The 13,090-nt window shown below is 42.0% G+C and overlaps 1 protein-coding gene across 1 annotated transcript; it reads left to right on the top strand.

The window, feature by feature from the left end:
• The first annotated feature begins 560 nt into the window (after positions 1–560).
• On the top strand, positions 561–12,992 carry LOC127846507 (uncharacterized). Its single transcript, XM_052377801.1, has 7 exons — positions 561–1,057; positions 1,240–1,458; positions 7,882–7,986; positions 8,442–8,540; positions 8,762–8,860; positions 9,170–9,274; positions 10,359–12,992. Exons 1-7 carry the CDS (start codon positions 653–655, stop codon positions 11,547–11,549), a joined length of 2,223 nt encoding a protein of 740 aa, XP_052233761.1. The 5' UTR covers positions 561–652; the 3' UTR covers positions 11,550–12,992.
• Positions 12,993–13,090: the final 98 nt, after the last annotated feature.

The following is a 13,090-nucleotide window of genomic DNA, read 5'->3' as shown; positions in this document are numbered from 1 at the left end:
ACATGGACTCACTTCTGTTTTTCCAGCCACTAAAAAGTTAAATTGAAATTTTAAAGTCAATGGGCAAATTTTCGACACAAGTGACAAATATCACCTGAAAAAATCTTTGCAAAAAGAGATTTAAAATAATTTTAAAATCAGATATTTCGTAGGTAACAGGCCAATTTTTGGAAGGCGTCTAGGCAACCTTGATTGTTTTCATATCTTTAATATCAATCTGTAATCCTTTTGATTGGAAAAACACTAAAGTTTTGTAAAATATTTGATATCACTAGGCTACCGGTTTAGTTTGCAACTGAAATGTGAATAGATTTATGTTTTGTCGACACGAAATATTATAGATCTACCCGGTATTACAACCTGTATACACCACCATAATAATTGTTGCCGCCCTTTTTCGTGTGCTACTTTTTGCATGGATTTCAAGTTTTATTCAAAAATATATTGAAGCTGATTTTTTTTCGGTACCTAATAAGAAGCATTTTGTTTCGATCAGGACGTCATTAACATAGGTAGTAATTTGGCGCGAAGAGCTACGTACGTTGACGTCAACTTATCCGTTTTGTTGCGTGACGTCATATCCGCATACACAAATGATTCAAATTGATGATCTGAAAAAGCAAAGCAAGAAATGTTGGCGTGATTATAAAAAATGACGCATAGAAATAAAAAGGGAAAGTTTCAGGCAATACGTAAAGAAATAAGAAAAAACAGCGCAGCGGAAAAGCACGAACAGACTATAGACCAGAAAACACCACAAAAAGAAGACATTAAAGATCCTGGTGGCGAACAAAATCAATCCAAAAAGCGAAATATCGAAAAAGACAAGATTCAGAATGGTAATGGCCACAAGAAAAAAGGAACAGAAGTCGCTAAGACTATTGATAGTGCCGAAAATATACCAAGAAAAACGAAGAAAATAGACAAGATTTCACAGGCTTCAAAAAAATCGGACACAGACGGTCAACAAGCCAAGAATCATAACATATTTACAACAACAAGTCCACGCGGAAAATTGATAGCAGATGTCTTATTACAAAGGCTACCGAATGGAGCTGTAAGTTAACTTTGCTTGTTTACGATTCTTTAATTGTAAAGCAACTTTACATTTCCGTGTTAAACTATGTTTGCTATTCTATAGGATACATGGAAATACTTGTTTAATAATAACGTTCGTGCTAAGCCAACTTTGGTGAAAGTCCTGTTGTGGTAACCGTTGGCCATCATTTTCGTTCACAGATTGAGCTTCCGGCTAAACTCTGCAGTGTTATAGGCGACGTGGACAAAATGAAGCCGTTCTTCGTACGCGACCCGAAGACGGGCAAGTCCCTGGTGGATCCGAACGCGCGCCGCATCCAGGACGGAAGTACGGTGCTGCAGCTTGCTATCAAGTCCCGGAACTCAGCCGCCGTCAAACTGCTACTGGACAACGGCGCCGACTGCTCGCTAGCCGACTACGTAAGAGCGTTTGTTCCACATGCTAAAGCGATGTCACATAATTTCTTTCAGATGATAAATATCATACAGAAAGCGGTTCATGTCGTCAGCATATATGTAAGGTATTACAAATTTAATTGGTATTAAATAACGGTATGCGTGCCACACAAACTAATCGTCCTACCTATGTTCCAAACAAACATAAACAAAAACACTGTTGTGCGATTTGCGATAGACGCATATAGAACTCTACTTATATAGTCTATTTACCGACGAACTTCCGGTATCAATTTCTGTACTAGTACTAACTACTAGGATCTTTTTTTTTCAATTCTATACGAGGATACTTTTGATCCATTTCTCTTTTTTAAAGTCTGTACGTTACCGATTGCCGACAGAGAAAGAAACGTATAACCGTAATTTACTACATCTAAAATGTACTAACTTTCTATAGCCTCCTGCAGCGTGGCCACCTGGGCCTTCAGTCTTTTTACCGGCTAACTTCCGGTATCAATTTCTGTACTTTGATCCTTTTGATCCAGTTTTATACTAAGATCCTTTTGATCCATTGCGACGTACATTTCTGTACGTTACCGTATTCCGACGGAAACCGTATGACCGTAATTTACTACATCGAAAATGTACTTACTATCAGTAGCCTCCTGCTACTTGACCGCGTGGGCATTCTGTTAACTTACCAGATAAATATACTAGGATCATTTGGATCAAGTTTGACTTTCAGAACTTTCTGTACGTTATCGTTTTCCGACGAAAACGAAATTACCCAGTTTTGTGATAACGGGGTTCTATACATAAACAACTTATCTTATTATTCGAGCTCTTTGCTGAGCATTCAGCTGCCCTTTTCCGATGACCCGGTTCGCCACATGCGAAACATAATCTTGTGTGTCTCAATGGTTATTGAGTTTCAGCCACATGGATTGTGATGTTAGATGAAGCTGCCGGCTTCTGGTATGGCCCGTTGCGCAAGCCGTGTGACATTTTTTATGTTTCCGCCGTTTGATTTACCATCGCATCTGCTTGCAGTTTTGCTGCAAGTAACTTAATTAAAGTCACCAGACTCGTAAAACTGTTAAGAATATACATAATGTATGTATACAACACCACAAAGAATTGCAATATATTTTCCAGTAAGTTATACAACACCACAAAGAATAGCAATATATTTTCCAGTAAGTTCAACGTAAAATTTATTTCAATAATGATCTTCCGCGAGTTTTTGGTCAGGTGCCATCGATTTTTCTAGTTGTACATTGATCGGCTTTCTCTAGCGCTAAATTTTTTTTTTTGGAAATATACGTCTTCTCTAGTTCGTTACTACTTCGTAACACTCGAAACTATGCTCGAGAATCAATTTAACGTGTTTAACAGATTTACGTTTGTTTTAGCACTAATCTTTTCCATGATTCCTTCCAAATCTTGCAGCCCTGTGTTCTGCTAATGTCGACTTCAACTTTTCATCAGCAACATTACATAGTAAACTAATGTGTTAGTCAATTTTGAGTGCACGATGTTGCCACGTTACGGAATACCGTTAGTGTCATCGTGCAATCCAGAGGGCGACAATGCGATAGTACGATGGCGATTGTACGATGGCGACAATGCGATAGTATGCACAGGTGGAAGTAACGTACCCTGGATAGTATTTTTATTTTTTATTTTTTAGGAGCCCAATATATTCAAATAAATATATAAAATCATGTTTAATGAGAAAAAAATTGACAAAGAGCCATGAAAAAAAATCCCCACCCTCTGATATTGGAATCATAACAAGGTCATTAACTAGAATTTATCATAGACCTGTCTTCGCTGGCCGTAAAAATGTCAAAAGTAGCTTTAATCAAAAGCATCCATTGATCCCCCTATGGGCAATTGGACAAACTTTCAAAAAAAGTTAACTTCAAAAATATCTGTCCAGCCGTTAACTCACAGTCGGTCAAAAACCGAGCAATATTTTGAGTCCGTTTGTCAACCCGAATAAATCTTCTACAGACTTTCAAACAATATTTTTGAGTTTTTGCCCCTTAATCGATAGCTCGCGTCCTATTACTTTGAAACAACGAAGCGTGTCAAATAATGCATGCATATGCAACCACTTACCTCTAAAAACTAATTCCAAAATGTTATATTTTCTTTGCAACAACTGTTTTAACTCCAAATTTGATTTACTTGAAAACGAAAGTAGCCATCGCTCTTGAACCCGGCTTAGCAGTGAATTACACTGACAGAGCCAGGCACATAAATATCCAATCAACAACAACAACGATGTTTTAAAAAATGTGAATAAATGGAAATTACTTATCATTCTGATTGTATTGGAATAAGTTTTTAGGGGTAAGTGGTTGCATATGCATGCATTATTTGACACGCTTCGTTTTTTCAAAGGAATACGACGGGAGCTATCGATTAAGGGGCAAAAACTAAAAAATATTGTTTGAAAGTCTGTAGAAGATTTATTCGTGTTGACAAACGGACTCGAAATATTGCTCGGTTTTCGACCGACTGTGAGTTAACGGCTGGACAGATATTTTTGAAGTTAACTTTTTTTGAAAGGTTGTCCAATTGCCCATAGTAGGATCAAGGGATGCTTTGGATTAAAGCTATTTTTGACATTTTTGCGGCCCGCGAAGACAGGTCTATAATAAAGTCTAGTTAATGACCTTGGTATGATTTCAATATCAGAGGGTGGGGATTTTTTTTCATGGCTCTTTGTCATTTTTTTTTCTTATTAAACATGATTTTATATATTTATTTGAATATATTGGGTCCTAAAAAATATATATATGAAAAATACTATCCTGGGTACGTTACTTCCACCTGTGATAGTATGATGGCGACAATGCGACATTGTGGCGACAGTGCGACAATACGATGGCGACATTGCGATAGTGCGATAATACGATGGCGACGGTGCGACAATACGATGGCGACAGTGCGATAGTACGATGGCGACAATGCGACAGTACGATGACGGCAATGCGAAAGTACGATGGCGACAATGCGATAATACGATGACGACAGTACGATGACTAACGCATTGTCGCCAGCGTGTTATCGCGTTGTCGCATTGTCGCCATCGTACTATCGCATTGTCGCCATCGCACTACCGCATTGTCGCCATCGTACTATCGCATTGTCGCCCTCTTGAGTTTAATGTGTAACCACGATGGCCCTAACGGTATTCCGTTCCACGTAGATGATCTCGCTAGAACTGATTTCGAACATTATTTATTTCTATAAATAGCCAAACACAAACACACTTGCAAAAGGTACTCCGCTATACGATGTAACGCGTAGTACTAATACATACAAATCATACATTGCGGGTCAACCTGTGGTTATTGATGTGATCGGGGCTCTCTACCACTACCTGTGTCTTTTGACGTGACCGGCTCTCTACCGCTATCTGTGTCTATTGATGTGATCGGGGCTCTCTACCACTACCTGTGTCTTTTGATGTGACCGGCTCTCTACAACTATTTGTGTCTATTTACGTGACTGGGTCTCTGTCACTACCTGTGTCTTTTGATGTGACTGTGTCTCTACCACTGCCTGTGTCTATTGACGTGACCGGCTCTCTACCAATACCTGTGTCTATTGACGTGACCGGAGCTCTCTACCACTAAAGTTGTGTCTATTGACGTGACCGGCTCTCTACAACTATTTGTGTCTATTGACGTGACTGGGTCTCTACCACTACATGTGTCTATTGACGTGACCGGCTCTCTACCCCTACCTGTGTCTATTGATGTGATCGGGGCTCTCTACCTTTACCTGTGTCTTTTGACGTGACCGGCTCTCTACCGCTATCTGTGTCTATTGATGTGATCGGGGCTCTCTACCACTGACTGTGTCTATTGACGTGACCGGGACTCTCCACAATTACTTGTATCTATTGACGTGGCCGGGGCTCTCTGCCACTACATGTGTCCATTGACGTGACCGACTCTCTACCATTATATGTGTCTATCGACGTGACCGGCTCTCTACCTGCCTGCCTGTGTCCATTGACGTGACCGGGGCTCTCTACCACTACCTGTGGCCATTGACGTGATCGGGGCTCTTTTCCAATACCTGTGACTATTGACATTACCGAGTCTCTCTACAACTACATGTGGCTATTGACCTAACTGGGTCTCTACCACTATCTGTGTCTGTTTACGTGACCGGAGCTCTCTACCACTACCGCTCGATTGGTCATGGCTCGGGTCCTACATACATGTACCACGGGTACTCTTAAGTATACTTACATGTACCCCGGGTACGGTAAATATACTAAAACCTACCCGGGAAATTTAACGCTAAATCGGTCATTGTCGGCTTTTTTTTTATTAATTATATTCACATTTATGTCAATTTTCTGTAAAATGGCCTCTATATTATCGAAACTCATACTCAAAAAGCATGTTGATGCATTTTTTTAAAGAGAAGTTTGTTTAAGATAACCGGTAGCGCGTTTTACGACATCGGATTTTGGGCGGGAATACAACGCGGGTACAGTCTAATATCAACCGGGTACGATTAAGTATATTTACCGTACCAAGGGTACATATAAGTATACTCAAGAGTACCCGGGGTACATGTAAGTAGTACCCGAGCCGACAATGACCAATCGAGCACCACTACCTGTGTTTATTTACTTGACCGTATCCTCCATGCATGGCGTATGTCTATTGATCTTACCGGGTCATTCCATGAATTGCATGTGTCTACTCACTCTACTGATATGACCGAGTATACATTGGCTATGTCTTTTTATCTAATTGGGTCCCTCCACACATTACATTACGTGTCTGTTGATGTGATGAGTCTCTCAACCACACATGCGTCTATTCACGTGACCGGGACTCTCTACCACTACCTGTGTCTATTGACATGACTGTGGATCTCTGCCACTACCTGTGTCTATTGACATGACTGGGGATCACTACAACTACCTGTGTATATTGACATGACTGTGGATCTCTACCACTACCTGTGTCTATTGACATGACTGGGGATCTCTACCACTACCTGTGTCTATTGACATGACTGGGGATCTCTACCACTACCGGTGTCTATTGAATTGACTGGGGATCTCTACCACTATCTGTGTCTATTGACATGATTGGGATTTCTACCACTTCCTTTGTCTATTGACATGACCGGGGCTCTCTGCCACTACATGTGTCCATTGACGTGACTGGGGATCTCTACCACTACCTGTCTCTATTGACGTGACCGGGGCTCTCTACCACTCCCTGTGTCTATTGACATGACTGGGGATCTCTACCACTATCTGTGTCTGTTGACATGACTGGGAATCTCTACCAATCCCTGTGTATATTTACATGGCCGGGGATCTCTACCACTACCTTTGTCTATTGACGTGATCGCGGCTCTCTACCACTATCTGTGTCTATTGACATTACGTCTATTGACGTGACCGGGGCTCTTTACCACTCCCTGTGTATATTTACATGACCGGGGCTCTCTACCACTACCTTTGGCTTTTGACGTGATCGGGGCTCTCTACCACTACCTGTGTCTATTGATGTGACCGGGGCTCTCTACCACTACCTGTGTCTATTGACATGACCTGGGCTCTCTACCACTACCTGTGTCTATTGACGTGACCGGGGCTCTCTACCGCTATATGTGTCTGTTGCCATGATCGGGGCTCTCTACCACTATCTGTGTATATTGACATGATCGGGGCTCTCTACCACTATCTGTTTCTATTGACGTGATCGGGGCTGTCTACCACTATCTGTGTCTATTGACGTGATCGGAGCTCTCTACCACTATCTGTGTCTATTGACGTGATCGGGGCTCTCTACCACTCCCTGTGTATATTGACGTGATCGGGGCTCTCTACCACTATCTGTGTCTGTTGACGTGACCGGGGCTCTCTACCACTACCTGTGTCTATTGACGTCACTGGGTCTCTACAACTACCGGTGTCTTTTGACTCGATCGTATCCTCCATGAATTGTACGTGTCTTGTGATCTGACCGGGTCTCTTCATATATTGCATGTGTTTACTGATATGACAGAGGCCCTCTATATATTGGCTATTGGCTATATGTCTATTGATCTGACCGAGTCCATCCACACATTACATTACGTGTCTATCGATGTGACTGAGTCTCTTTACCATACACGCGTCTATTGACTTTATAGGATCCCTCTATCAGTACTGTATCTATTGATGTGAAAGTCCCTCTCAACCACTATATGTGCCTATTGATCTGACCGAGTCTCTCCATACATAGCCAAAGTCTATTTAACTGAGTTAGTCCCTCCATACATAGCTTGTGTCTATTTGACCGAATCCCTATTAATATCGCATATGTCTATTGATGTGACCAAGTCCCCCAAAACCACTTCCTGTGCCTATTGACTTGACAAAGTCATTCTATAAATTACCTGTACATATTCCAGATGGGCGACAACGCCGTCATGTTGGCCATCAAAGAGGGCGAGGCGGCCGTCATCAACCAGCTGTGGCCGCAACGGGGCGCGCTTGACGTCAACCACGCAAACATCGTAATTATAGTTGTGACGTCATTGTCCGAAAACGCAATTTAGCTTTTAAGAACACTTATTTTAAAGGAATGATTATGACATTTGTTTTTGTTCGCTGTAATATCATCATTGCTAGTAAAGCAATCCAATGGATACTAACGAAAGCGCTTGAAATACCGGCATATAACATTTTCATATTTTTCAAAATAGCCATAGACAAAATACAAAATTATCGTTGCATGAGTACCCACTAAACAAAGCAAAAATGACGTCAATTTTTCACTGTAAGTGACCATCCAATGAGTATGTATCAAAACCATGCGTAATTGATATAGAGTCTTGAAAATATTTGGCTTCAAAATACAACAGTTTCATACCTGAAATTAATTAAAAATGTAAGCCGCTCTGTAAGAAATATTGAAAACAATGTGCAAATATGAATAACAATGCCTCTTTTATCATGTGCATATTTCCAGTTTGGCATCACTGCCCTCCATTTGGCAGCAGACCGGAAGTGGGAGGGGTGCGTCAATTTCCTCTTACAAAATGGCGCCAATCCGAACGCTACCTCTACGGTAAAAAAGGAGCTTAGACGTGCATGTTGATATCTTTTTTCAGAACAAAAACGATAATACACGAGGCCTAACACTTTGTTAGACTTTACCCGTTATTCCGAAACCGCATGAACTGTAATGAGATATCGAAGTGTCATATTCATGTTATAGTAACATCTCTATCGCATCACCGCTGTTTTCATCGTTGCAGTCCATAACCACACGTTTCTTTCCGGCTTCAGAGTGGAATTACTCCTCTGATGTTCGCGGCATGCAAGGGCGCATTGAAGATCGTAGATCTGCTGCTGAAGGCTGGAGCAGACGTACTTCGGGTGGATAACGTGAGTTGCACAACCTTCTTTGTAAAAAGACCCGCGAGTTGTTCACGTCAACGAAATATCAGATGCGCTTATTACATTTAACTGGCAGTAGTAGCGAGGGAGGGGATTGGGCGGGTTTTATTGGACGTTTTTTTTTCTTTCTGTCAATTTATCTGAAATGCATTTTTCCATACTTTATTACAAATATAGGCTTAACTGATAAATACTAATATTCATATGATATATTTGATAGTAGCTAACACTGATTTCTCCACAATTTAATGCGATAATTACGGAAACGTTCAAATATTCTTTGATGTCCTATTTCAGGAGTTCGACACGTGCGTGTCTCGTGTACCACTAGAGGCAAACCGAGAGGTAGTTGAGCACGTACTGGGACACATAGGAGACGTTCAGAAGGAACAGTTCCTGGGGGTGAGTGACTCTCGCCTGTTACAGCAATCATAGATTTATGACTCGTTTTATTTTGTCTTTAGCTTTTCTCCCAATAAGTCGAAGTGCATTGACCTTTTCAAAAAGACACGTTCGTTTTTTCTGCTTGTCTTATTTTTAAATGAGAATATGGCGTTAATTTATTGATTTGAAAATGGAAACTTGATAAAATTGTGTTAGACAGCAAAATCAGTCTTTCTTTAAACTAAAAAATCCAATTGAAAATGTACTGTATACCGAACTAAAGGTAGTTAGTTGGGTCGTTTGTCGTTTTCAACAGTATTTGATCAGTCAGAGTCGCGTTCTGAGAAAACTGGCCATAATGCATGCGCGTAAAGTGTCGTCCCAGATAAGCCTCTGTAGTCCGCACAGGCTTATCAGGGACGGCACTTTCCGCTTTTATGGTATCTTTCGTTTAAAGGAAGTCTCTTCTTCACGAAAATTCAGTTAAGGTGGAAAGTGTCGTCCCTCATAAGCCTGTGCGGACTGCACAGGCTAATAAGGGACAACACTTTACGCACATGCATTAATTCCCGTTTTTTCAGCACGCGACTCATTTGATCAGTCATATAACGGCGGCCATTATGCCAACTCAAACTTGCTTGTATTGCTGGGTTACCTGTACTTAGTCGACATACTTATGAGAGGCAGGGGGGTCATTTTTATGTCAATAAAGTCAACGACGAGAATAGCTGAAATGCACATTGGTTGTGTCACGGAGAATAACGCTGGCGGAAGGTTGCTACACAATACATTACAATCACACAAGCAGTGTCTTTCGGTAACTTGCAGCATCCGTCGCATAAGTTGTGTCATTAATTTATTAAAGGATGCGTATAAAGCTGCACCTACATTTGAATAAAAATTAGATACGATATATAACTCATCGCAAACAAAAAACGTATGCGTGTACATTATTACACCTGCAACTGTCAAATAGTATTTAATTACCCCAATAATTCAAACGTCATACTTGGGAGCATAATTAAGGTGTTAATACCTTATTTCATGGGTTAATTTTTCTATAAAAATACATTAGCGCACACATGCGCACTGTTACTTTCAGCTGACAATGGACCTCATGCAACGGAAACCCCCGCCCACCGACATCAACAACGTCCTCGTGAACAAGTTCTTGCCCCTGATTGAGGCGTGCACGCGGCTCCCTAGTTACCGCGAGGCCTTTCACCGGAAGAACGTTGTCCGCTTCCTCAATGTCAACATGAGGCATGAAATTCAGAGCCTCGAGGCCGCTACCATCGCCTCGCACATCGTTTTCTGCGTGATGTTCCGGTTCAACAAAGACGCCGTGGACCAAGGCTTCGTCTACCAGTTTCTGGAATGCAAAGGCCCGGACACTGTGTTTAGTCTGGTCACGAGGCTGAAAGTGGCCTTGAAAATTAGCCACAAGGAGACGCTGATGTTCTTTCTGCCTGTCATAGGTCTGAGCGAGATTCCGGCGGGTCGGATATGGCTTGAGAGGAACAATTTATTGGTATCTGAGTACCTTGGGTACTTTGAAAGGGACAGTTTAAAGGTGTATCTGGCCCCGCTCACTTGTCGCCATTGGTGCATGGAGGCTGACCGATTTCCGTTGGTCGACCGTACGTGGAAGCGTTTCTATGACATTGTGAACAAATTCGCGGCAAAGCAGAGGCAAAAGAACATGCTGGAACTTTTAAGGGACGAAGAACTTGAGAAAACAAGACAAGCAAAGAGAAAAGAAAAAGAGAAAAAAACACCAAGAACGGAACCGAATTCACAAAGAAACCCCATTAATATTGACTACGAAACAATTTTTGGATATCCATTAGAAACTGACGTCGAAGAAAAGCGTAGTTCTCAACTTGATGCTGATTACAAAATCATCTCCGACATGTTCTGTGGCGTGTCACCGCCAGCGTGCTCGAATGACAATGCAGCGAGAAATGACGCGGCCCAACACAACACGAATTCGAATGGAGTCCCCAGCGCGCTCAAAACAAGTGCGCCGGTAGTGGTATCGAATGTTGCTAAACAGGATGAATGGACCACAGTACAAGGCAAGAAGATGACTAAGGACAAAGTAGATGAGAAACAGACGCAGAGAGTTGAAAGTCCTACAAAACAACTTCGATTTCCAAAGAAAGACACCACCCCGTCAAAAAACCTAACAAACACAAAACCCAAAATGCTCGTCCCGTTGGCGTTGTCTTTACGCAACAATGCAAACCGCTTTCAACTCCTGTCTCTGGCGTTCACAGGTGGGCAGACGTAGCCAAAGGTCTCGGAAAGACAAAATGCGAAGAGGTCACAAAAAATACAAATGATGCTCTCCCAGCGAGTACGGAAACAAATCGGACTTTTCTGAAGCATGATTTTCCTTCGCTCGATGGGTCTCCAGAACAGACAGATGATGTCCCAGCAACGAGAACTAAACCAACAAAGATGACGTTCACGTTCCATGAACCAAACGATATCTGCAGTGTAAACCTTATGACCCAGCCAGCGGCATCCCCACTGTCATTAGGCGATATGATCGAACAGGAACTTTCTGAATGTGCCAGCGCCGTACAACTCCCACTGACTGCTAGCACATCTGTTGACAGCGCAAGCCCAATATGTAACCGGAAAATACAAGCGGCTGTGACTCAGGAAGACAGATACAGTGGTGGTGACGAAGTCATGTCTGTTGAATGTTTTATGTATGATCCAGAATACATTGAAACGCCGGACAGTGAACTGGCCCAGGAAAGCACAAAGCTGACCGACAGCCCGGCTGTGAGATGCCACGGAGGTTCTCCGAATCAGACGATGGGAACAAAGTGGTTGGAAGAGCTAAATGTCACCGACGAGGACCTTTCGTCTGACGATGACGCATCCGTGATCCTAGACGAACTGGCACACGCTGTCACGAGAGAAATCGAAGAGGATTCTGAAAATGAGATTATAAAGATCATGGAAAAGAATCAACGAGAGTCCTTTTATCAGTTTGAGAAGGTTGCATTGGAAGAACGAGAGAGTGCTGCCTTTATTAGTTTACCGCCTTCTCCTGAAAACGTGCTACCTGCAAGAAATGCCATAGATGCATTGTTCGAAACACCGGGATACATTCCTCAGTCGTTTGAAAGCGATGAAGAGGATGGACAAGAGCAGTAGTTTTTCTATATCGACCTCTTCCACACCTGATTTAGACCGAAACATATTGTCAACTAGTATAGGACCAAGCCCAGAAAATATACAAGTTGTCCAAAGCAAATCAAAATTAGGATCAGATACACTTGACTCGCTGAAGAATACACACAACTCAACAATAACTTGTCCTGCTAGTCGTCCTGGAGATAAAAAACCAGGGCCGATTTCCCGACCCAGAGCACCCGACGATGGTTTGTCAGGAAATATAACATGTCAGCTCCAAAAAGACACACACATAAACTCTCCTCCAAAGTCCGCCTTTAAGACACCGTTAAAAACCATTGGTCAGCAAATCCTTCATAACGTTCAACGCATGGATAAGGCAACTTCATTGCAAATACCAGACGAAGTTGGGGATCCAAGTGATTTGGGTGGTGTTCCAGTAACCGAAGACGATGTGCAACGCAAGGAAGATATCCCGAAATCATCGGAACATTTCTTTCCGAGTTTTCACGAAACACCGAAACAAACGGCGAACATAATTGATTCAGGTTATAGCCTCTTTCAAGAGTTTCAAATGCACCGCGAGAAACTTATTGAATTCTATGAAAATAACAAACGTGACATATTAGAGAACAAAAACAACAAGCGCAACCAGTTTATATTCTATGCGCAACATATTGG

Source organism: Dreissena polymorpha, chromosome 9 (genome assembly GCF_020536995.1).
Source record: "Dreissena polymorpha isolate Duluth1 chromosome 9, UMN_Dpol_1.0, whole genome shotgun sequence".
Lineage (NCBI taxonomy): Eukaryota > Metazoa > Mollusca > Bivalvia > Myida > Dreissenidae > Dreissena > Dreissena polymorpha.
Note: the sequence above shows the minus strand (reverse complement) of the source record. Positions and strands in the feature narration are given on the sequence as shown.

What these genes read in the sequence shown, in the direction of transcription:
- LOC127846507 (XM_052377801.1), top strand. Translation starts at nt 653, where the DNA reads ATGACGCATAGAAATAAAAAGGGAAAGTTTCAGGCAATACGTAAAGAA. An exon ending in ACGTCAACCACGCAAACATC is followed by an intron (nt 7,987 to 8,441) that starts GTAATTATAGTT and finishes GCATATTTCCAG; the next exon opens with TTTGGCATCACTGCCCTCCA. An exon ending in AGAAGGAACAGTTCCTGGGG is followed by an intron (nt 9,275 to 10,358) that starts GTGAGTGACTCT and finishes TGTTACTTTCAG; the next exon opens with CTGACAATGGACCTCATGCA.